Source organism: Tenrec ecaudatus, chromosome 13 (assembly GCF_050624435.1).
Source record: "Tenrec ecaudatus isolate mTenEca1 chromosome 13, mTenEca1.hap1, whole genome shotgun sequence".
NCBI classification, from domain to species: Eukaryota; Metazoa; Chordata; class Mammalia; order Afrosoricida; family Tenrecidae; genus Tenrec; species Tenrec ecaudatus.
The window spans coordinates 74,264,413-74,290,576 of record NC_134542.1 but is presented as its reverse complement, the minus strand read 5'-3'; the positions used below and the strand labels follow the sequence as shown (position 1 = coordinate 74,290,576).

The 26,164-nt window shown below is 42.9% G+C and overlaps 1 protein-coding gene and 1 non-coding gene across 3 annotated transcripts in view; both read right to left on the bottom strand.

Moving 5' to 3' along the window:
• Positions 1-10,880: 10,880 nt before the first annotated feature.
• The window catches only part of COBLL1 (cordon-bleu WH2 repeat protein like 1), a 186,127-nt gene continuing 170,843 nt past the window's right edge, over positions 10,881-26,164 (bottom strand). For both annotated transcript variants that reach the window (XM_075529557.1, XM_075529558.1), the window contains exons 13-15: positions 24,648-26,125; positions 20,217-20,393; positions 10,881-14,727 (exon numbers count right to left, since the gene is read on the bottom strand). In XM_075529557.1, coding sequence (XP_075385672.1) covers positions 14,641-14,727; positions 20,217-20,393; positions 24,648-26,125 — 1,742 coding nt within the window. In that variant the 3' untranslated portion in view covers positions 10,881-14,640. The remainder of the gene's footprint in view (positions 14,728-20,216; positions 20,394-24,647; positions 26,126-26,164) is intronic.
• LOC142425086 (U6 spliceosomal RNA) lies at positions 18,433-18,539 on the bottom strand. The gene has a single exon (XR_012779462.1). It is a non-coding gene; the product is annotated as a U6 spliceosomal RNA (small nuclear RNA).

Here is a 26,164-nt window from a genome sequence, read left to right as displayed (position 1 = left end):
ATTTATACCCAAAACTACCAGTGGTGGTTTCTGGATCATACAATTAGGAGTGTTTTGTTTGTTTAAAGTCTCTTACATTTATATCTGTTTTATATAATCAGAACATATTTCAGAAGTTATTTAAATCTGTTTCAATAATGTAGATAATAGCATTCATACTTCACAGGGAATACGTGTTACTCTTACTACTAATTTCTTTGAACTAAGAAAATAGTCTATATTTGAATTGTTCTCTTTGCACAAAGCAGTTCTGTACAGCTTTCTAAAAATGACTATGGTGTTTTAGAAACTTAATTCTCTCCTTGTTCTTAACAACACAAAAAAGCGACACGCTCAGATTTTCAGAAATCCAAGTCAAAATTCAACGTGTGTTTTAATTGGCATCCAAAGGGCTCCTCCTGAATCCTGCCCTCCTGCCCCCAGGTAAGTCTGCCAGGAGCTGGCAGCGCAGATTGGAAACCAAGAAGGAAGGTAGAATAGAAGCAGAAACCTCACCCAGTGACGCGCAGAGCCAGCAGGTTTCTCCCCCGTTCAGTCGCTTCTCAGAATGGAGAAGGAAGAGTGAAGAGGAACTGACTGTACTGTGGGACAGAGCACACTCATAATCCACTAACATTTATCCTCGTATGTGCTCTGCCCAAGCGCTGCGGATGAGGGCTTTCCCATTTCATCCTCCAAAACGAATGTGATGTAAATAGCATTAGGTCCAATTTCCAGGTGGAGGCAATAAAGATCCGAGAGTAAGCATTCACCCCCAACCTTCCAGACACATTGTGGAGTCAACAGTGGGGCTGAACCCTGGTCTCCAAATCTTCTGTTTGTATCTGCATAGAAAGCAACCACCACATCCATCATTCCTAGTTACCAGAGCCAAAGGCTGGCAGGGATTTAGTCGTGGAAGTACTATCTGTTAGAAAGTGTCCACAAACTGAAAGACTACAACACCCACAACAAAAGAATGAAGGCTGCACATGTATTTTCATGCCAGTTGTATACTTCTTTGCTCCCTCCCACCCCAGACATTTTTTGAAAGGTGAGTCTTTGATTACAAGCATCCATCCAGGGTAGTGTTTGCGGAATCTATGGTTCTTGTGATAAAGTGCGAGGGCAGTGTTCCGTTCCAGACTCGTGAGCAAGAGCAATCCTCCTTTATGGCAACGAATCATGAGCTTATAATATCACTGTGCCTAGAACCACAATGCACAGGCTTGCTAATTATTCTCTCCTCAGAGGTCTCTGCAAAAGGGTGGAAACCCATTCTGTGACCCATCCGTAAGACGCCCATCGTCTTTGACGTTTCTGTCACTTTATTCCACATATCTGCCAACATGAGATTAAACAGAGGAGAATGTGGACTTTCGTTGCTCTCAGAACTCTATGAGGGAGAAGACATTGAGACAATGGAATTGTTACCGAAGCACCCTATGATGACTTGTTTTTCTTTCCTTTTTCCCGTTTCCAAGAGGCTGAGCTGTCATCTGCCTGGAATGGTCCAGGACAGTTCTGCCTGGAGCAGGACTGTGGGCTCATTAACCTCCTAGCCCTGCAACTCTGTCCGTCTCAGTTCTCCGCCACGGTTTCTATCAGATACAGCTGCCGCTACTTTCCTTCTGGGTGGGTTAGTGTAGCTGTGAGCTCTTGCAATTTTCTGTATGGGGGAGGGGGCGGGTGGGGGGAAGCATCTTCAATCTGTGGCTGTGCAACAAGGCAGTGCGCCTGGGGCACTGTCTGTATCAAAAGCTTAGCAAACAACGTATTGATAGATGACTGCGTTGGTATACAGAAAAGGGCTATGAGCCAAATATGGATGATTCTGATTCTTTGTCTTCACATATAGATGATCACACAGCTGGGGCTCTCTCAGGAGGCCTCGGCGTCAACTTGGTCCAAAGGAATGACTGTGCTATTTTTGCACTTTCCCTCACATTATTTCTTAAGGCTTGAGGGAATTTAAATGTGACTTACTTGGCAATGACAAGTGTCTGTCCCCTCGGTGCCGCCTGAATGAGATCATTTACCCAAGTCACTTCCCCATCATGCTTTCTGTTTCTTCATAGAGCAATAGAATCGCTTGGGTGAAATCTCGAATTTGAGAAGGGGCAGGGTTTCTCCCCTGAGAAAAGGCTACTCCAGAAATGTCCCTGTTGTGTGGCATCCCATCAGACTTGATTGGAAAACACTCCTAAAGGTCAACAAACAGACCTTGAACTATTTATAAGCTTTTCTTTTGTCATTGGTTTGTTATTTTTTGTTGTGTTTGCTTTTGTTGTTTATTTTGCTTTGTCTTGCTTTGTGCTTATTAATATCTCTGCGTGTCTATCTAGATAAGATAGGCAGGATAAACAATCCATTCAGGGGAAGGGAGAAAACAATGGACTGATGGGAGGCAGGGGAAAGGAAGTGGGTGTTAAGAAACCCAGGGATAAGGGAATAGCAAGTGATCTAAAATCGATGGTGAGGAAGGTGTAGGAGGACTGGTAGGGCTTGATCAAGGGCAATGTAACTGAGAAGAATTAATGAAACCCAAATGAATGCTGAACATAATAGTGAGACAAGATGAAAGTAAAAGGAAATGGATGAAAGAACTAGGAGACAAAGAGAACTTATAGAGGTCTAAATACAGGCATGTACATATGTAAATATATTTATATATGATGACATGGAAATAGGTCTATGTACATATAGGTTTAGTATTAATGTAGCAGATGGACACTGGGCCTCCACTCAAGTATTCCCTCAGTGCAAGAATATTTTGTTCTAAGAACCTGGCATTCTGTGATGCCCACCTTCCTGACATGATCACTGAAGACAAAGCGGGTGCATAAGCAAATGTGGTGAAGAAAGCTGATGGTGCCTGGCTGTCAAAAGATATAGCATCTGGGGTCTTAAAGACTTGAAGATAAACAAGCGGCCATCTAACTGAGAAGCAACAAAGTCAATATGAAAGAAGCACACCAGCTTGTGTGATCACAAGGTGTTGAAGGGATAAGGTATTGGGCATCAAAGAACAAAAATCACTTCATTGTAAATAAGGGGGAGTGTGGTGTGGGGACCCAAAGCCCATATGTAGGCAGTTGGACATCCCCTTACAGAATGGTCGCAAGAAGGAGACAAGCCAGTCAGTGAGCAGTATAGCAACAATGAAACATACAACTTTCCTCTAGTTCTTTAATGCCCCCCCACTATCACGACCCTAATTCTACCTTACAAATCTGTCTAAACCACAGCATGTACACTGGTACAGATAAGAGCTGGAAACAGGGAATCCAGGACAGATTGAAAGTAGGGATACCAGGAGGTTAAGGGGAAGTTAGGGGGAGAAGGGGGGAACTGATCACAGTGATCTACATATAACCCCCTCCGAGGGGGGTGGACAATAGGAAAGTGGGTGAGGGGAGACATCAGTGTAAGACATGAAAAAAATAATAATTTATAAATTATCAAGGGTTCGTGAGGGAGGGGGAGTGGGAGCGGGAGGAGGAAAAATGAGGAGCTGATACCAAGGGCACAAGCAGAAAGCAAATGTTTTGAGAATGATGATGGCAACAAATGTACACATATGCTTGACACAATGGATATATGTATGGATTGTGATAAGAATTGGATGAGCCCCCAATAAAAGGATTTTTAAAAACGTCCCTATTAAATTCACAATACTGGTGTGATGACCCATCAAGACAGTGATTTTTTAGAAGAGAATACTGCAAGGGCCATTTCGTATTACGAATGAGGGAAACGAGGCTGTGAGAAGCGCAGCGATAGCGCTGGGTAATGGTGCCCAGCAGGCTGGTGGCGATGGCAGGGCTCAAAGCAAGTCTCCAGGTTTGTGATCTGGAATGCAGTCTTCAGGCCGTCGCTCCAGGCACGATGTAGTCTGGAATGGAACCAATGAGCGCAAAAAGCACTGACCAGCCCTGACTGTTCACAAAGCAGAACGTGAGGACCAGCGAACACATTTAGAAATATGCATCCTCTTTGCGGATCTCTATCACTCACCCACATGTTTTATTACTGCAATCTGGAGCTTTCCGTCCATGTCTACTGAAAGGGAAGCTAGGAACAATCAAGTGTATTTAAAATACACCATCAGTACAAATTTGGCCAGTCCACGTGGTAGCAGTGGGTTTTGGGTTTGTAGAAGGAGATGCAAAGGCCTATGGAGAAGCAGGAAGGCTGTCAGCGCTTTACACAGAGTAGACACTTAATGAGTATTTTAACATCAGCTAATGAAATAGCCACGCTTGAAGCCACTTTAAAATTCCAAAGAAGAGTTATTTGCTTTCTAATGTGTTTGTGGATATTTGCGGCAGAATATACAATAGGAACCAAGGCTACCTTGAGCAAATTTAAGCTAACAGGCTGTTTCTTTGATTTTTCTCTCCTCCTCCTCCTCCTCCTCCTCTACCACCTTCTCCTCTCCCACCACATCCTCCTCTTCTCCCACCACATCCTCCTCTTCTCCCACCACATCCTCCTCTTCTACCACCACTACCTCCTCCTCTACCACCATTTCCTCCTCCTCTACCACCACTACCTCCTCCTCCTCTACCACTTCCTCCTCCTCTACCACCACCACCACCTCCTCCTCCTCTACCACCACCTCCTGCTCCTCTACCACCATTCCCTCCTCCTCTTCCATCACATCCTCCTCCTTCTCTACCACCACCACCTCCGCCTCCTCTTCCACCACCTCCTCCTCCTCCTCTACCCACCTCCTTCTTTTCAGACTTCAGTGTGGATTGCAATTCTATTTATCTATCTCTATTGATTGATCGATCGATCGACCCATATACCTACCTACCTATCTGTCTATCTATAGCAGACACTGGGGTAATATTTTATTTTCAGCCAAATTCACAGCCAATAGAGTCCTGGGAAGCATAATAGTGTTCTAATACATAAGCAGCTAAGAACATAATATGAAATATTTTGAAATTGATGTGAAAAGTGACCAAAATATGATTGAACTATAGAATTGTATTATATGTGGATTAAGTGCCAATAAACTGTTTAAAAAGAAAATTCAGTCTAGATACTCCCGTGGGAGCATTTCTGCTGTCACATGAGGTTGCCATGATTCAAAATTGACTTGAACCACATGTAACAATATGAATAAATCATTTAATAAGATCAAAATTAATAATAGCTGGTGTTATTATTTGTGGATTAGAGATGGAGGATAAAATGATGTAGTCTTTGTCTTCTTGGAAAACAAAATAAAGCAGGCAAGTAGTCATTAATTAAAAATTGGAATCATTGTGGAAATAAGCTTGTACTAAGTGCTAAGGGGAGATACAGTAGGCATTTAAGAGCTCTAGCATCTCTCTGGATGTTCACGTGCAATTTCCCCTTGCTTTGCAATCAACCAAAAGCACGCTTTTCCTTGTTACTCCCTGCCTTACTGGCTGCATATCCACAGCATTGATATGCCTGGGACACGCTGTACCCGATCAAGTGATTAACAAGTAGAATCTCATATCAGGACCACTGTATGGGGCAGTCATCTTGGTATAATTTCTTTTTCTTTGGTTCTTCTCATTTCTTTATGACCACTGACTCAGAGGAGAGCAATTCTTGTTTTCCTTCACTACATCTTAGGAGTTGCCAAGTGGTGCAAATTGTGAAACTGCTTGGCTGTTGACAAAAAGGTTGGGCCGTTTCAGTTCCCCAAGAGGGCGGGGTCTTGGAGGAAAGGTGAGGTGACAGATCTACATCTGACAAATCAGCCCTGGGAAACTCAAGGAGCCCAGACTTACTCTGACACACGCAGGAAGGCCAGGAGTGGGAATTGACTGTCGTCAACTCATGATGGTGGTGAAGATCCCAGAAGGCACAAGTCTTCAGGATGCTCAAGGGCCCTTTGTTGTGAGAGACGGAACTACTTGGGGAAGCAATGAAAAGACCAGGCACCATGTTTGTTGAAGAGGAACCCAGTTTGTCCGCACATTATGCCGCAGATGGCACCCCAGTCTGGTGGCCGTGGAGAAGGAAACGCATTCCATTTACCCAAGCACATGATCTCAATGCACAACACAATCACACAGTCAGTACTTCCTCCTGATGCCACCAGGAGACCAATGTGAATCCTTCACAAAAACCGTAGCTGGTTGTCAGCAACTCAGCCATCAAAGACATGCGAGGCACATATTTGAAATTTGTATTTAAACGAATTTGGGCTTGCTCCACTGACAGCTCATCTGGGCAAGGATTTAAAAAATAAAGCTGTCAGAGAAATTTCAAGAAGTCAAGCTCATTTCTCTGATTTCTTTTCTTAAAAAATAAAATGACTTTCCCATGGCCCCCAACCACAGCCGTTAGGTCGATTCTGACTTGTACTGACCCTGGAGGACAGAGTAGAGCTGCCCATGAGCGATTTCAAGAGTTTAAGTCTCCATGGGAGCAGACAGACGCTTTCTTCCTTGGAATCGTGGGTAGGTTGAAACTGCACACCTTGCACCAGCACCCCAACATGTAACCCGCTACGCCAGCAAGACTGGACAGTGAGCCCAAAGTCCCAGGGGTACTAAAAGCGATCTTATCCTAATTTTGGACATCACTTTGAGATCTCAACATACTGAAATGACTGAACTATTTTGTTGCTTTATTGTTTACCTTTCACAGCAAGCTGGGTATTCGTCATAAGACGTGCCTAGGAAATGGCGGCTCCCTTCTTTAAATGGCAGGTACAGAGAATACAACCATTCGCTGCTTTGCTCCAGGAGAAGGTGAGGTCCAGGACGGTCGTGGCTCTACAGTGACGTGTTAGAGCACTTGCAGTGTGGCCCGCTGAATGCACTAAAAATAGGCTACCCTGAATTATACTGGAGCTGAAGGACAAGATAAAAATAGGAAATAAAGTTGGAAAAATAGTAGTATAAATAGAGTACTGGGATTAACAAGTCAATCCACAGTATTAAACTCACTAGCTGAAATTATTATTATTATTATAAATGCAGGAAGGAGAATACAATTTAAATATCTAAGATATGTGGATTGTGGACATATGTTCTGAGTTTAAGAATGATTGATACTCAAGCAGTGAGAATTTACACTACCAATAGGAATAGGGTTTCTTCTGCCTTTACAGTTTGATGTCTCCTTTATATCTTTTAAGAATACTATAAAAACAAGTTCAAAAACCAAGACCAACTAATACATCTGCTGTGAGCCGTGACGCACACACGTCATCCTGCAGATGCAGGCGCTTAGCCATCACTCAGAGAGCCCGCAGCTTTGGGCTTCTTTCTAATCCCAGCCAGGAATGAGTAAGCTGATTGGAACCTGAGGTGGGAAGTATTCAATATCACTTAGCATTAATTCAGCAACTAGAGAGATAAAATCAAACTTCTTAAAACTCTCCACATTTCTTTTCCTGTATTGTAACTGATTCTCGATCCTGCTGTCGTTGCCTCCCTTTCCCATTCTGACACCCTGTGGCCATGACATTGGAACCAGACTGCGTCAGCCCACACTTGGATTTTGGTCAGGGATCTGATGTTTTCCCGGATCTCTGCTGTGGTCCACCTCAGTCAGGTTCATGTAAAACTGTCATGGCATTACGGTTCAATTTAAAAACATAGATGATTACTTTGAGAATAAATTTGGAACCCCGAGTCTGAAATTCCAGACTCTTTAAGTTTGCTTTAATTTTTTACATTAAGTTTATACTTATTTCCATTGAATCAATCTCTAGTATAATCAACCCCTATAAACACACCAAATCAGAACAAACTATTAGCAATAACTTACCTATGTGTTCTTTGCCTAACATGATCCTATCTTCCCTCCACCTCACTCCACCACACTCCTAAAATGTATTTATCATGTGTCATTTTTACATGGTTGTATCATAAACATGTATGCTTAAATAATACTTGATTCTATAATAATCATATTGTAGATTTCATTCTCTGGTTTGCTACAAGTTTGTCTTAACCTTTGGTCACTGAAACACATCCATGCTGTTATGTATCGCTATCTGTATTTCATTTTCATATATCTACCTGTACCTATATCCATTCTCTTGTCAACTGACAACTGCATTTGGGTTGTTGATTTTAGGACTAATTTAGCTAATTTTGTGTATTGCCAGTATTCTTGAACATGTCTGCTGGCGAACGCACTGGCTTGGGTTTCGCTGGATACATGCCTAGGAGTGAACTTGCTGAGTTGTATGGTTGAACCTGTGGGCTCCAGCAGGAGGACCATTTAGAAAAGGAACTATCCCCAGATAATAGGACATGTTTAAACTAGCCAGGGCAGGAGGCCTAACAAAACCAAGCGCTCTGAAGAGGCCGGGGAGAGAAGTGGTTACTGGGACGCGGAGGCAGCTGCAGCTTGAGAGAATGACTCAGTACAGCTTCCCCTCGCTTTCCGCAGAACTCAGTCGCCCCACAGGCTGCCAGAGAGGCAGCGGCTCTCATCCAGAGTGCTGACCTCACCCCTTCCCTCTCTGATAACTTGTCAACACCCACCCCTGGCTAGATTCACTCAGACAGCAGAAGGCAAGGCTTCCCGCTGATGAAGTCTTCCTGGGTCCCGGTCCAGGGGGAGACTGATTAGAAGGAATCTAGACAGGTAAACTGATAGGCAAATGGTAAATAAGATAATAGTCTATCATTTTATTTTTACAATATCAATTTATATCTCCACTAAGAGTCTATAAAAGATTCTGTTAAGCCACATATTCTACAACGCTTGGTGTGAACAGATTTCTGAATCTTTGCCAGTAGGTTAGTATGATATCTCTTGATGGTCTTGCTTTGCATTTTTTATATTGCTGATGAAGTGAGCAACTCTTCCTGTTTATGACCCAGCCACATGAACTCTTTTGTAAAATTTCTATTAGTGCATTTATAGAACTTAACACTTTAATTTTCAATTTAAATAAAAAAGCAGAGCCCCAAAGAGTCAATCAGTTTCTGAAGCAAAAGAAAATAGATTGCCTTCTCTTAGGGGGGAGGGTGCGTGTGTTAGACTTATCAATCTAGAATGATTAAGGCGATATTCATATTGATGCAGGAGCATCCATCTCGACAAATGGAACAGGGGTAACGAAGAAAAGAGCTCTTCCAAAGACTTAGGATTCCGGTCAGAGTGTGTTGGCCTGGACAGATGAAAAGGATTTCTAATTTGGGAAGGGACCCAGGAAGCACAGGGGCTAAGGACGCAGATGCTAATCAACCAGCCAGCCACTCTGAGGGAGAAAGATGTACAGCCTTCTTCTCTCTCGATTGCTCCCACCCAAGGCAGCTCAGGTTGGACGTGAGGACCTGTTGATCTCAGCTGGCCTTGTTTATGTCTGCGGGCCAGGAGCTCAGCTCTTAGTATCCCTCCTTGTGCCGTTGGACCACTGGGCTCACTGAGAGATGCCACCTTTCCAGCTTCAACTAGTCCTACTCTGTCCCCCAACACCTCCTAGACACTGAGTTGACTCTGACTCATACACGGTTTCTGGGACTGTCCATCTCTGCAGGAGCAGACAGCCCACCTTTCCCCCTTGCACAGTGCTGGTGGGTTCGACTCCCAGAGTTGCAGTTAGTAGCCCAACACACTTAGCCCACAGCACCAACCGCCATAACCGAAGCCCGCTCACAGCCACCCTACAGGACAGCGTGGAGCTGCCCGCTGGGCAGTTTCTCAAGCGGTCCATCTTTACAGGAGCACAGAGCCGTGTCTTTCTCCGGAGGAGTGGCTGATGGCCTCGAACTGCTGGCTGCTGAGCAGCCAGGTGAGTCACCACTGGGCTACCAGGGTTCGTCCCTCTTGACAGGAGCTCTCTTTTCATTGGCGAAAGGTGTGCACACACAACAGGTATGGAAGTGGAGCCACCATTAAAATCCACCTCGAAGTCTCCATAGAAATGCAGGGGTAAATTAAGGGGAGAAGGAAGTTACTTGTTTTGAAAATTATACATTTATTTCGAATTGCACCCTCCAATACGAGTAACTTACAAGCTTTCCACATGATTTTTTTGCTTACTGAGGAAGCAGAGATGACCATGGTTCTGTCCAGATTCCTAGACCGCTCCATCGTTCCTCTTGAAATACTTTTTGGGAGGGTTCTTTCTAGTAAGCCCGGGTGGTCTTTCTCCTTGCCACAAACAAAGTCTCTCTCTCCAGGTGGAGCCGCGGAGGGCGAAGTGGGCACACCTCAGAGAACTGGGAACCAAAGCACGACATGGACCCAGGAGATGCGCATTTTGGCGTCCCTTCAAATCTGGCGCCTTTCCTTCACTGTTTGCAAAGTTCAGTCATTGTTAAAGGAAGACTAGAGATCTAACTCTGTCCCCAATTGTAGGTGTGATCTTTGTGAAAACAGTGTTCTCTCTGTTTTTTTAATACGTGGCCCAAATAACATAAATGATCTCCAAATCCAGTTGAAGCTCTACACCAAATAAATATGAGCTATCTTTGTATGCAAACGAGCCTCTGAGAAGCCGCTCCGACCACCGAGTCTTCTGCAGACCTCTCATTGCAAGCTTCCTTGTACTTCATCTATCCACATAGGAAAAACGGCTTACGCTTAGGCCTTTCATGTTTATTCTCTTTATGGGTAGTCAATGGTCATTAGGGGAATAAGTGAAACAATTAGGACCTTCGGTGTCAAATGACAGCAATTCTAAGTATCCGGAAGGATTGGTGCTGCTTCGAAGACTTGGGTTGGCCACGGACATACAGAAGGGACCTGCCAGTGCGTCTAGAGAGACTGGATGGAAGGATCAAGCCGCAAAAGAATGCGATGTTTATTACATAAATAATACCTGTTCAGCAGTATTAATATAATTTCAAAACCTGAATTCCATGAAGTAAACATTTTAAGGTTCATTTAATTCTTATAGTCAATTACACAAGGTAGGCAGATTATGTCTCACATTTTTCAGAAGAGAAAATAAGGCACAGAGAAAATAATTGGCCCGACATCTGACAACTCACAAATGACAGAGACCTGTGACTTGATGCTAGCGAGAAACGATGCTGGGAGAGTGGCCCGTGGAATTATGACGACAGGACAGACAACATGCACAAAAAGAAAAGCTATCCCCAAACACTGCTCGTGTAACAGGCAAACTGCTAAATCATGTGCAGTGTGTGATTCTAGGGGGAAGAACACAAAAACCTAACATGCCTATAGGTATGTACTGGGTGTAAATACATCATTAGGTATTACGTAGTATCACAATGTTCATCCAAGAAATCCCTGGAGAAAGACGAGGGATACTGGGGGCAAAGAAGAGGCGATTTCATTTTAGAGCCTGTGGCAGACAGTCTAGATGGTAGTTTAAAGCTTTCTATTATAAAGAAATCACTGAACTGGGGAAAAATAAGCTCCTAGATGTCCAAATTTAACTATGAAATTAAAAGTGTGTCCTAGCTCATTCCTTTATCTGACCACTGCTCTTACTGGAGGATCTGGCTGGAGAGAACTACTTGGCAGCCATCTCTTCCCCATTGAGTGTAGGCAGCACAAGTTTTTCTGCCGACCAGTGTGGATGAAGCAGCTTCTCTGAACACAGGAGGGGCTGGAGCGTGTTCATGGAGAATTTCCACTCTGTTTTAATTCCAGGTTTCCAACTTTTGTGAGTTCCCTTGCACGTTTTAATATGTCGGAGACATAATCCCCTAGCTCAGCGGTTCTCAACCTGTGGGTTGAGACCCCTTTGGGGGGTCAACCGATCCTTTCACTGGGGTCGCCATAGACCATCGGAAAACACATAAATATTTCACAAGATATAATTACATGTTGCTTTGTGATTAATCGCTATGCTTCAATTATGTTTAATTATGTTCAATTTGTAACAATGAAAACACATCCTGCATATCAGATATTTACATTATGATTCATTAACAATAGCAAAATTAGTTATGAAGTAGCAACAAAAATAATTTTATGGTTGGGGGCCACAACATGAGGAACTGTATTAAAGGGGTCGCAGCATTAGGAAGGTTGAGAACCACTGCCCTAGCTCCGTGTAGTCTAAAATGTTCATTACAATAAAATATTCAAATATACAAAAATCTAGGTTATATATTCCTCCCCTCCAATGACAAAATAAAATATGACAAAATTGATGCTTATTTCTTTCCTCAATCCAATCTTCCTTTCTTGGTTTCCACAGGTAAGTACCAGTAGAACCTGTGTATTTGATTTTTCTAACACAATATTTTCATTTTTGCAAATTTATTTAATTGGCATAATAAAAGGTGCATTTCCAAGAACTAGGCTAAAGGCATTTTACAAGGTAGACCATGGCTTTTGGAGTTAAGATGTTGTACTTAAATCCCCACTCTGCTAGTTCTCAAATGTAACCTTCCCACACCTTTTCTTTCCCAGTGCCTGGAGGGTTGAGGACGAGCCCTGGTGGCTTAGTCGGTTACATGTTGGGCTGCTCCCCTCAAGGTCGGGCGTTAGAAACCAAGACATCCCAAGGGAGAGAGATGAGGCTGTTTACACACGTCAGGAGGGATGGCGAATGGCAGCTGATAAGGCTCACAAGGTCACACACCTCCCTAAAGAGACGAGGTTCCAGACACTGCATTAGGGGTATTCACGAAATGTTTGACCATGCAGCCCATTGAATGACATGATAAAAACCCAAATGGTCCTTGGCAGAGAGATTCCCCAGTCCTGATACACTCTTGGAAACCCATAGGGGCACTTCTACATTGTCTGGGCCAGTATGGGCTGGCATTGACTTGAAGACAGTGCTTATTTGGGCTTGTAGGGAAATTATGAATCACAATCCACTCAATGGTGGTGGGTTTGGTTTGGAGTCTTGATTGCGCTGCTGGGTAAGTATTGGGCTGTTAACTGCAAGGTCTCAGTTCAAACCCACTTGCTTCTCAGTGGGAGAAGGAGGATCCTGTCTGCTCCTATACAGCTTGACAAAGCCTCAGAAACCTCAGACAGGGGCCCCGCATCGAGAGTTAGGATCAACTGGATGGCAGTAAGTTTGACTTTCTTACCCACAGCAGCCTTGTGCTGCAGCAGGTTCTGGGTTGGGATACCGAACTGCAAGGTTGGTGGTTCAAATCCATCAGCTACTCTTCCAGAGAAGGATGAGACTATCTGTTCCTGTAAAGATTTATAAGCCCAATAGCCCAGGGACCAATTTTACTTTATTCTACAGGGCCGTGAGGAATCAAATTCGACTCAATGGCAGTGGGGTTTTAGTTGTTAATGAGCCCTGGTGGCAGAGTGTGTTTCTGAGTTGGGCGGCTGACCGTAAGGTTGGCAGTTCAAAGTCCACAGTGCCTCTGAGGGGAAAAATGAAGCTGGCTGCACCTGTATAAATTCACAGTCTCAAGAACCCTGAGAAGATACATGTATGTTTTGTAAATGAGGGAGCCCTGATAACTACTAGATCTTATTTTTACTTGTCCAGCTGATAGAGAAGTATTCATGAAGAGAGATACAGAAGTAGCCTAGTTGATATGTAATACATTTTAAAAAAAGCACTCCAATTATAGTTTGCTTTTATTAAACAGGGGGGAAAATCAGCACATGTTCCAAAGAGGCAGATATTTCAGTAGCTTTAGTGACAACCAATTTTACTGCAAATTCTGCTTGTCATACCAGCCCTTAGAGAAAGCGAACAATTAAGAAAGTAGGGCCAAACACCAACACACTCTAGACACAGAATATATGCCAACAAGCCAGGCAATTTTTCCCTTAAGTTTCAGCTTTAATGTAAATATATATTATTATTTAGACTATCAGCATCTGAACATATTAGCATAATAACTTTATAACTTTATGTGAATTAAAACTAGTGTTTCTGGAATTTCCAAAGAGTCTTTAATTTTTCCAATATGGACATAAACTAAGCCCTATTCCTCTCTACATACTAATGTGAGACAACTGTCACAATACATCAACATTGTCACAGGAAGATTTTTAAGGCTCTGGCACCTAGCATGTGTAATAGCTGGGTGCCAATACTGTCATCAGTATATTCAGAAAACATTTCAAAGTCTCCTTGTGCATTTGAGTTCTAAAGATTAAAAAAAACAAAGTGTTTCATGTTAATAAAATATTAATCCACTATGAGCAGCTCGTGAATTTGACAGTGATTTTGCAATTACATAAAAAACATACAAATAACATCTTGCATACTAACTGATTTACAGTTAAAAATAACTGTTGAACTGAATACACTTATTTGATATTACTAATTTTCTGGATCCTTCTTCCAGCACAAAACAGACTTTATGATAACTTATGTTTCCAATTAAACAGGAACAGTGAGGCAACAAATGCCAAATGTGTTTATCTAGCAATGTGCGTGTCAAACAAACATAAGCCTATGAATGAATCTTAACTTATTCTTTTGTCCAAGTCACCATCATCGAGTAGGCGTCAATAACTAAAGAAATCAACAAAAGGCACTTGTCATTTCAAAGAGGAAACGCCATTTACACCTTGTCTTACATTCTTAAGCAGCATATTCAGTTCTTAAGGCAAAGAAGACCAAAAGAAAACAATGATAAATTATGAACTCTCAAAGCCACAGAGAAAATTCTTATACTTTACTAGACAATATATTAGTCCATATCTGAATATACATTTGCGAACATGCTCCGTTCGAGGCAAGTCAGGGTGTGCAGTGGAGGTGGTCACGGGCAGTCTGTCGGGAAGCCTCTAGCAGCGCCCCTCCGCATCAGGAGCTGTGGGATGGCTGACTCTGGATCTCCCATTCACTGACATTGTACGTGCTGGAACAGCAACCTAAGGGGAAATAAATAAACAAACACACTTTGCACCCATCAGTTTGAAAGGGGACAGCTGTCTCATCGTCAATAATTACATTTTAACTTTTGCTTAACTGCAAAAGCTAACATGTAGTATTTAGGACTCAATAAATGTTCAATCATCAAGAATAAATGCTCACTCTCCCATGAAATTAAAAAATGAGCACGTTGTTATTTCCACAACAAACAAGTTAAATAATCCATAAACTTGCTTCATCTTTTCAAAATCAACACAATGAGCAAGAGCCCAAGCAGACTGCGGGGCAAGCTGTTAAAGAGCACTTTCAGCTAAATTAATTCTGACTCCCGAATTCATTCTCCCTTGGCAAAAGTGGTAGAATAAAATAAATTCCAGAAGCCACAATGCTTTCCACTTGCATTAACCTGGACATCCTCTCTCAGTGACCCCTCATGTATAAGAAAAACAGTCCTTAGTTTTTAAAACGTTCCCATAGAAAAGACATGTAAACAAGTCTCTGACTCCAACACCGCAACCTCATGGAAACGCCTGTCTGGCCAATTCTGCTCCCAGTGAGCCTGCGGGAGTCACACGGCTCCTCCTCAAGGTTTCCGGGGCAGCAATCTTTGAGGAAGCAGACAGCCACCCCATTCTCTCGCGGAGCAGGAGGTGGTTTCGAACCATCAACCTCGGGGCTCGCGATGAGCGCTGTAACTATGGCACCACATAGGGGTTGTTCGTTTTCAGTGAATGCCTAACTTCCAAAATTCAGCAGTAAAAGTCTTTGATTTATAAGTACGCTATAGCTGCCATCAAATCAAACTAACTGCCATCAAATCAAACTGACTGCCATCAAATCAAACTGACTGCCATCAAATCAATGAAAAAACATCAAAATAAGAATTTCGCAAAGCTTGAAATTCTAGCCTGATTAAAGAGTGTACAGAAAAATCATCTGGATTCTAAACCCTAACAATGCAATTACTGTTGATATTATCCATAAACATACTATGCATGTTTGTACATTACATATTACATATATGCACATATAGACCACACAAAATAAACATATTTTAAGAAAATGATTTTGCCTATAGATACTTGACTAACTTAGATTCATAACCACACACCTTCTTGCCGATTATTATTGCAAATTACCTTCTTGCAGGGGAACCGGAGCACAAAAGATTCTGCCTAGCAACAGTATAAATTTGTGAAAAGGAAAATAAACTTGTCAAGCTAGACAGTTACCATGAGAGGCTTTAGTTGATCAAGTTCAAACCAAGTAAATAAGGGGAGGGGGAGAGAGCCGATAACGAAGCAAAGTAAGCAAGAGTCTGGCTGACATATCTAGTTTTTTTCTCTGCACGACTCTATCTAGCAGAAGATGTGTTTTATATTATAAAGAAATATAAAGCATCACATGCTAAATATCACATCCTTTCGTTTTCAGATGTTCATTTGTTAATAAGTCTATGTTCTATTTTGAAGAGTGTGATAACTAGATTTTTAGAAGTTCAAGCACCAAAGTACCAAAGCATCCAGTACCAAAAGCGAAGACGTTTCAGTATCAGCACAGGTTCAACAGTAAACAGGTTTCACAATTTGTTTTTTATTCTCACTAAAAACTTCCCTGACTCGTATATAAATCCCACCATAGAATACAATTTAGTGAATACTGAGCTAGATTTAGTAACTCTTTACAACAAGAAATGATTAAACTCTGGGACGACATGGAACTAAGAAGTGGAAAAACTGTTAAGAAACATGAAAAAAGCGGGGGGGGGGGGGGGGAAGGGAGGGCACGTTCGTGACTACATTTACATTAGAGCAATCAACTAGATAATTGTTCCAATCTGAACTAACCATGATAATGGTGGGTAATTGCTTTTGTAAGAATCACAGCCATAGGCAGGTTGATACCTGGAGTTAAATTGAACATTTGGGTGCCAAGATGTAGGCAAGCAAAGAGCCAATTTTCTGATGAACAATCTAAACCCACTGTCAAAATCACTACCGATTTTATTTGGCAATGTAAGTATTGTTCTACAAAAGAATGATCAAGATTTAAAACAAATTAGGAGAATTGTTCAGTACAGAACAGAAATAGGGAACTTAAATGCAAAAACCACAAGAAATTAGAGGCTGCTTGTGTTCATTTTCACCTCTCACAATTCTTTAAAAATAGAGCCACGGAAGCGTGCACTAAGTCTAAATGTACAGCCTGATGGAAGCGAACGTACCTAGCCCCTACTACCCATGCTAAGAGAACCTATGGGTCTTTTGGTTATCTAAGAAAAAAAAATTGAGCCTTTTCTTTATTGCAGATTTTACATGAATTTGGGTCATTTTTTTAGGATTTATCTCGACAGTTGAGCTTCAGTTGTGTTCCTGAGGTAAGCACTTAATTTGCCCTACCCTACTCCTAGCTTTGGACCATCAAGCCTTTAACTGAACACGCACACAGTAACTCTTCACTCACAGCCCCCGGCTACTGCTACTGCGATCTTTATAAGGACAGCTTGACTTTGAAGAGTAGTCGACTACCTGTGCTGGCATTACTGTGACAGATTTTATGTCAACTCGACTCTGGTGGCATAGTGATTACCTACTGATTGGGCTGCTAACTGCAAGGTCAGCAGGTCAAGACCACCAGGCACTTTTCTACTTCCATAAAGAGTTACAGTCTCAGAAACTCACCGAGGCAGCACTACCCTGTCCTACTGTGTTGCTATGAATTGTAACTCACTGGATGGCGGTGTGCTTGGGCCAGGATTCTCAGTGATTTGGCAGTTACTACTCAACAATCTTCCATGATGGAAACTAACACAATGCAATCAACTCCATAATGACAGTCAATCAGCTATAAGATTAGGGTGGAAGTCAATGGCCCTTACTCAGGTCACAGCCATGATGCAATTGAAAGGATGTTTCCTCGGGGGTGTGGCCTACTTCCTATATAAGTGGACACAGTGGGAAAGCCTTCTGTGTTTTGCTGGGCCTGGATCCTGCATCTAGCCCATTAACCTCTGGTTCTTTGGAGTTGAGTCAATGGCCTGCTAATTATAAAAGTTTTATAATTTGTGGTTACCTATGGATGGACGGTGGTTGTAGGCTTGTTAAAACTTGCCTGCTAATTTTGGAAGCCATCAGCAGCCTGCCATCTGACTTACCATCTAGCCTGCCAACCATGCCTTGATCCTTCTTTGTAGCCGCTAGCTTCTGGTATTCTACAATCTAGGGTCTATCATCCTCCTGAAGCCACGTACGTCAGAAAAGTCCTCCAGTTTAAAATGGGATTCATGGACTTAGAATCTGCCTGGACTTGGGCCAAACTTGTCTAATTCTACTACTGTTGAAGCCATTTTTTGGGTATATATATTTGTATATATGTGGATAGTGTGAATTTTAACCCTATAAAGCTGAGTGCGACGTGTTCGTGACATTTAATTAAATGTATATATTAATATATATTGATAATTATGAAAGTGAAGAATAAAACCAAAAATTTTTTTTTCCTGAATTAAAAATTTAGGCATTATAGGTTTAAGAGATACCATGTCCGTTTTTAAAAGTTTTAACATTAACTTTAATAGTTATTGAATGAAATAGTTAAGAAATATTTTCTTTTTTAATAAATCATTTTATTGGGGCTCATACAACTCTTATCACAATCCATATATACATCTATTGAGTAAAGCACCCTTATACATTTCGTTGCCCCCAAATACGGAACGCTTCACGAATTTGCGTGTCATCCTTGCGCAGGGGCCATGCTAATCTTCTCTGTATCGTTCCAATTTTAGTATATGTGCTGCTGAAGCGAGAACCCATGTCCATTTTTAATTAAATAAAATGAACTAAAGATTTTCACTAACAAAATTAGGAACTGGCAGTATTTAGACTTATAAGCTAGTAGTTCTGTCCTACTGAAGGAGAGAAAATTTCAGTGTGATGCACAGGCATCTGCAATGACTTCACTGACAGTGAGGAAGGAAGATGTGTGCCGAGGGAGTACAAAGGGATTCTAATCAGTCTCTGCGTAGTTACATAACTCTCCTGTGGAGCTGATGGAGCACTATTTCTCTAGCTTAGGTGGTGAATGGCCAGAAGGCAGAAGCTTTACTTTATTCGTCTTTGGGTCCCAGATGGGAGCTCAAAATCCCGAGGAACCCGGCCTTCATGCGTTATTCCACATCGTTTTAACAGGAGCCTCGTTAGGCCATCAACCCAGCCAGTGTGGGCCCAGGGAGCCCCTCGGCTTTCATTCTACCCGTGCAGCAGCCGTGCTCCTTTCCAGACTCAATTTCTCTTGCACACAAGGTTGTTTTTTTTCCCTGTCAAGCTCAATGTTTTTGGCTTAATAAATCTCTCACTCTTCTCTAAATAGCTTCTAATATGCTTAGAGGAGAGAAATACAATGTGGGCAGTCTCAGGAGTCAGTGAACAGTGATTGCTTCCCTTCTGCTGGTTGTTGAGGCCCTTGAACCAAGCATGTGCAATGAGGAACTTGGAACCGGTGAAGGTGGATGACTTTCACGAGAGATTCCAAAATCCCCAAACGAAGCTCCCTACCACTGAGGCGATGCTGACTCATGGCAACTCTGAGCGCAGCTCCGGCTAATGCTCGCCTTGCAGTTCGCTACCCATCACATAACCACAGCACCCCCAGGGCAACCCCCAGGGAGACCACAGCCCCCAGGAAGTCTACATGCTGTTGCCCACTGCAGGACCTCACCAGTCCTCCTTCAGAGGATGCAGGGGATGGAATAGGGAACTCACCTGCAAAGATTTCATATCTCAGTTTTCCAGATTTCCCCCGATTTTTTTATCTGCTTTGTGAAACATGGATTTCACAAACATGGATTACAGTACTGTGTAAACTTACACAGTAGTAAGTTTATTGCTAAAACCAGCCTGGTGGTGCAGTGAGGAAGCACTTGGCTGCTCACTGAAATGTTAGCGGTCTGAAGCCATGAGCTGCTCTGGGGACAGGCGGGGCGGTCTGTGTCTGTAAAGCCTGGGGCATCTTACTGGGGGAGGGGCGGCAGGGGACTGGCCTAGTCTGCCCTCCGGGGTTACTAGTTTGGTTTTTAGATCGCTACAGGAGCTGAGGCCAAAACTTATGGGTTTGTTCTTATCTTTAGTACATGTTAGGGGGAATAGAGAGGTATTTTCCTTTTAAAGAATTTTTCCGTGTTCATTTACTTTCTTAGAAGTCCAGCAAACTCTGTATATATAATCACGTATATATAAAATTCTGTATATATAAATACATGCTTTGCCCCTGGCCTGTGTTTTGGAAAGCAGACTGGGCATCCTTTTCAGTGTGTAAGCCCTGTTAACGCTGACACTTCAGTCATGACCCCAACACAAAAGGGTCATTCCAGGTACAGTCCCTATTCAGATTCAAAAGCTGGGGAAAGAACACATTTTCCCCCTTTAACGATTAGCTTGACATTGTTGCAGATAAACCCACTGCCACCCACCTGCTACAGATAGCTTACCTTTTTCAAGTGAGCAGCAGCCTCTCCAGAACGGATTGCAGTCAGCAAACTCTGTCGAATCTGTTCTGGATCAGAGCTGTGGAATGTTACCGAACTTTGTTTCGTAAGGGTGAGTGATGGACAGTCAGTTGGCGATGGAAGTTGGGAATTCTGTTCATTACATGCAGAATTATTTTCCTGTGAAAATAAATGCAAAATATTTAGATGCCCTCCAAGAGAAGAGCAGGCCATTGAAGAGAAGCATCATCTTCAGAATCACCATTTATGTACTCGTGTTTCAGAAATGGCTTGCAATCCAAACCAAAACATTTTTTGATGTGTGAAAAATATTAAATCTAAATTGTAAAGGCTAGTTTTATAGAACCAGTATTTCCCCCGGTTTTGTTTAAAGGGAGATGAAACATTAGGAATTAAAATTATGATGTCCCATTCTTTCATCTGCCTATGTCCTCAGACATAGCAGGTCCCCAAATAAACCCCTCGTACATAATTTCTAGTATGAATCCACACAGGAAAATTCAGAACGCAGCCTTCTCCTAATCTTCCAAAGAGCTCCAGAGTGTGTACCCGAAAACACCAACACATCACAGGAAGTGTGACTTTCCTTACTGCTTTCCAAGGGGACTTCAGCTCGGGCACCCGTGGCAGAGAGGGAAGCATGCAGATGCTTCTGGGAGGGTTTTTTGTTTTGTTTTGGTGAAGTTTTTTTTGGATGGTACGCAAGTAACCTCTTCTACGTCTCCCTTTATTACTTGTGATGGTTAGAAGTCAGAATAGCTTCCTGAAGATTTCTCTCTCCACCACACATTCCAAACGATTGAATACCCGTGGCGTCCTAGAAACGTCCAGGTTCTCTTAGGCATAAGGGATATAACCCTGAGCAAGAGGGCAGATTCTTTCCCTTACAGATCTTTTGTCGAGTGCGTAGGACAGAATATTAAATCCTATTCAGCAGGTGAGTATTGGGATGAGAGCAAAATTGCCTGAAAACCAATTAAATTTGTGTTCTCATAAGGACAGGCCTAAATGGGAAGAGCAACATCAAGATCAGGGGACTCAGGACATAAGAGTGATTTTAGCTCTGAGGACCGAAAACGAAGGGAAAGTTCTGGCAGAGCTAATCAAGCTTGAGAGCAGGGAACCCCCCTAAGAAAACAAGAACATGGCATCATGCCCTCTGTGTTCACGGCACACCCCTCACTCCGTATCTGCACACTGCTTAGCGACAGCCACTTCCGTTCTCCGTCGTGAACCATCTCTGTGGACAGAGTGAGAATTGTGCTGCGTTTGAGTTAAATAATGCTGACTTTCCCCCTCGATTTGGATGTGATTAAAACAGCTAATTTAACAACAACGCCCACAATTATAAAGCACCCATCACCATGGTTCCAATATATTAGTTTATAAAATTACTATTGTGAAGGGACAAAGTGACCACATATTGTCAATTTAATATTAGTTGACTCTACTATCTTTTCTTGTAAAAGAAAAAATTGAATGCTATACAGAATAGCTTATAATTGGTCTGGAAGTGACAGGACCTAAGTACTAATCATGTTTTCTTTACTTTTCACATGAGATTAGGTGCAATAAAAATAGGAGAGAGGGAGGGAGAATTTAATAGTGAGGAACCAAAAGTGGCAAACTTCTTAAGAAGTATTTATTAACGGATTTAACTGGCAAAATTGTCAAATGATTCATCTTTTCTTTCCTTTTTCAACCTCCATACAAATATCTTTATAAAAGATGAGCTAAACAAAGCCTGGTCAATATTGAAAAAAAGAGTGTTATCTAAATTAAGCTTCCATTGTTTAGGAATGGTATTCCAGTCCAAGATAAAATGTAGACTTTGTTCCCAAGTAAAGAATTAATCACTGTATTATACACGTCTTCCTGACATCCTATCAGCATAAGCATAAAATATTTTTTAAAAATTTGATGATAAATGTTACTTGGAATTCATGGAAAAAATCTTTACTTGGCAACATGGCTGATATTCTGCTATTCTAAGAATGTTTTTTAAAAGTTGTATAAAATATTTCTGGGACTGACACACAAATATGAAAAGATTCTTCAAACACTATCAGAGTGAAAGTCCACAAAGTGTTTCAAAAAGCTGCATGTGGTTATTATGATTTATGCTGTGAAATCCATCTCTCCTTTTATGACACTATCAGAACTGATCTCATTACAACACCCAGTTGAGCAAATGCTAAATAAACAACCTCTCATATTAGTGTATTAATTTGGATTAAAACAAAACAAAAAACCAGCAGTGGTTGAGTTGGCTGACGCAGGGCGATCTCCTGAGTGTCAAAGGTAAACTGTTCCTGACGGTTTTCAGCAGCTAGTTTTTCAGAACCAGGTCTCCAGGCCTTTCTTCCAAGGCACTCCTGGGCACACCCAAACCTCCAACTTTTAGATTAGTATGTGAGCTTATTAACACTTACCAACACCCAAGAACTGTCAACATCTAAATAGCTGTAGATATTGTCATTAGATTAACAAATTGGGGGAATAAAAAAGATTTTATTTAACTTTCTTTTTAAAACTCTGTTTTCAATTTAAATTTTTTCAAGCAAAAGTGAGTGAGTGGTGAGTTAAGGTTTCATGTATGAAGGGAAATGTATAGTGGAGAAATGGCTACTTATTTTTACCTGATCGTAGATGCTATGTCTCCTCTAATTAAAAGTATTTATTTTGCTACTATGTAGTCATGACTGAGTTGGAAAAGAATTGGAAAAGAAAATCAAAACGGCAAGCAAAAAAAAAAAAAAAAGCTCTGCTAAGGAAAACATGAGTGAGGGTGGGGAGTGCCAGAATTGTTAAGTATATTAGAACTATCAAGTACATTGTACCAACATGTGACCAAAGAAACTTTAAATTAAAAATGTTTGCTATGATGATGGTGGGGCAGGAGGAAAGTAAAAGGAAACAGAGGAAAGATCTAGGAAGCAAAGCTATGGCTAGAGGTATAAGCACAAGTGTGTACATACATAAATACATTAATTCATAAAAATAGAGGTCCTGGCCTATGTACATATATTTATAAGCAATTCACTGAGGTAGTGGACAGACTTTGGGCCTCTGCGCAAGCCCTCCCTCAATGCAAGAACACTTTGTTCTAACCACCTGGCATTCTGTGATGCTCACCCTTCTGGCACGATGGCTGAGGACAAATGGGTGCATGAGCAAATGTGGTGAAGAAAGCAGATGGTGTCCGACTATTAGAAGATATAGTGTCTGGAGTCTTAGATGCTCGGAGTTAAACAAGCGGCTATCTAGCAGAGAAGCCACAAGTCACGTGGAGGAAGCACACCAGCCTGTGCTTGAGGAGTCGACAGGTGGGATAATAGGCATCAGAACACCCCAAACAAACAAACAAAAAATCCCATATTGTTGAGAATGAGGGGTCAGAGCAGAAACCCAAAACCCATCTGTAGACAATGGGACAGGCCCTCACAAAAGGGTCACAAGGAACTGATGAGTCAGGGTGCAGTATAGCACCAATGAAACACAATATTCCTCTTACCCTGAGGCTTCCTCACCCCCCACTATTGTGACCCCAGTCCTGCCTTTCACTGTGGACTAGACCGGAGCACGTGAACAGGTCCAGATACGAGAGAAGAGCTCATGACACACGGAATCCGGGAACAGGAATGGGAGTAGTGATAGCAGGAGGGGAGGGGGAGGAGGGGAGAAGAGCGGAGGAAGGAACTGATTACATAACCACATAACCCCCCATCCCCAGGGACAACAGAAACCTCGGGTGAGGGGAGACAGTGGTTGGTGTAAGACGTGAAAATAATAATAATTTATAATTTATCAAGGGGCCATGAAGGTGGTGGGGGAGGGCGGAAAAGAGTTGACACCAAGGGCTCAACAGGAAGTAAATGTTTAGAAAACAATGATGACAACTTATATCCAAATATGCTCCAAACAATTGATGCATGTAAAACCCGTAAACGCCCCCAATAAAATGATCTTTCAATTTAAAGGAAAGTATGCTATGATACAAAGATATCATGATGGGCATGGGACAAACTAAACAAAAATGGACTTTGCTGCTGCGGTGGCGGCAAATCTGAGTCTGGGGACCCTCGCGGAGCCCGTCCACAGGGGTTTCAAAGCTCCTGATGTCGGAAGTCAGGGGTCAGGACTTCCTTTCAAGGTGTCTCAGGGTGGGCTAAGCGAGCGATGTTCCACTGGACAGCCGAGCTCCTGAGCCCCATGGACGACGTCAGCGCTGGGATGCCATCCCGCACTGAGCCTTGGAAGCCTCCGCCTAAACCATCCGATTCTATGGCCCTTGCTGGGGACCAGAGGAAGCGGAATGCAAACATCTTTGCACACACCTGTCAACACTCCTGTTAACCTCGGACACGTGTCTTCCCAGAGTCGGACTATGTCCTTTTGAAAAGCGGGGCTTACCTGATGGATCGCGCCGAGCTGCGGGGCGTCCTCGCTGGCGGGCTCCTTGGGGGGGACCGCTCGGGGTTTCTTGAAGGACTGCGACCTCTTCACCACGGCGAGGGCGAAGGGCGAGGGCGAGGGCGCGGAACTCGAGAAGGGCCGGGGCGACCCGAAGGCTTTCAAAGTCTTCAGATTCGAGGCTGCGGCCTGGCTGCCCGGGAAGAGCGCCGGCTTCGGAGCGACGGCAGGCGGCGAGGTTTCCGCGGGCTTCTGACTGCTGATGGCACGGCCCGCCTTCTGCTCCAGGGGTTCCGGGGGCGGGGGGGCTGCCTTTTGTAACCGAGGGGCGTCTGGTTCTGGAGGAAGCGGTGGACTCCTTTCCACCTCTTTATTTGTGGGTTCCTTTGGGGCTGGGTTGGGGGCAGCGTGGACACTCTTGGCGGCGGCAGAGGTCACATACTGACCTGCCACTCGTTTCTGCATTTGCAAGAAGAAGGAGCTCGGTTTGCCCTGAGGGTTGCAAAGCCTAGATTTGAGCTGGGCCTCCAGAGCGCTGTTGATAGCTTCCAGGCTCGGTGCAAACGGAGCTGCGCCGCCCCCGGTGTCTCTCAGCAGCCGGGGGCCAGGTTTCAGGCGGTCTCTCTGCACCTGCTGCTCGGGTCCCAGGGAAGGCTTTGGTCTGGGCTCTGGCTGTGGTTTCTCTGGGCCGTCGGAGACACCAGGGTCTCCGGTTTGGATTGCAGTTTCCTTCACATTCTCGGGTATGTGCCTTTTTCCTAAAGGATGCGTGTCCTGACCATCTTTAGACTCCATGGTTTCTGATGGCCAGTCTTTTACTATCTCCAGGGATTTGGGAGGCACGATTTTATAAGTCGTCATTCCAATTTTAGGTGTATAACATCTTGTAATTTCATTCGAGGGTTTTGGCTTAGGTCTGTAAAATGGATAATTCTTTAAATCAGAAGCATTTGCATTTTTATCAACCCCAGGAACCAAAAGATCATCATTCCCGGGTACACAATATGGATCTTTTATGATTGGCTGGTCTTCTTGTACAATTAGGGTCCCCTGACTCTGGAATTCTTTTGAAGTATCCACAGAGTTTTGTGGATATGAAGATGAGTGTTGAGTTGATTTGCTATTATTTGAAGTTTGCATGCTTTCATCAACTCTGAAGTCAGACGACTGATGCTCTTGGTGATTGGGGTCAAAACTGTTACAGGAAGGGGTGGTCTGAATTGCTGCATCCTGCATCTTAATCTTTTCGACAGTGAGTCGATTCGGCTTTTGATCTGGCAGGGATGAAATGGTGAGGTGATCTGCCGTGTAATTGGCAGCAGCATCCCGTTTGCAACCCTGATGGTTGGATAACTGGTCAGCTTTTACATCCGTGTTCCTAGTTTGGGCAACATATGCTGCATTCATTTCTGTCCTCCACACTTCATTTTCCTCATGATCTTCTGTTTTCAATGGAAAGGGAATTACTTCATTTTGATCTATTAAGGGAAAAATATATCCGAAAGTTAAATATATAA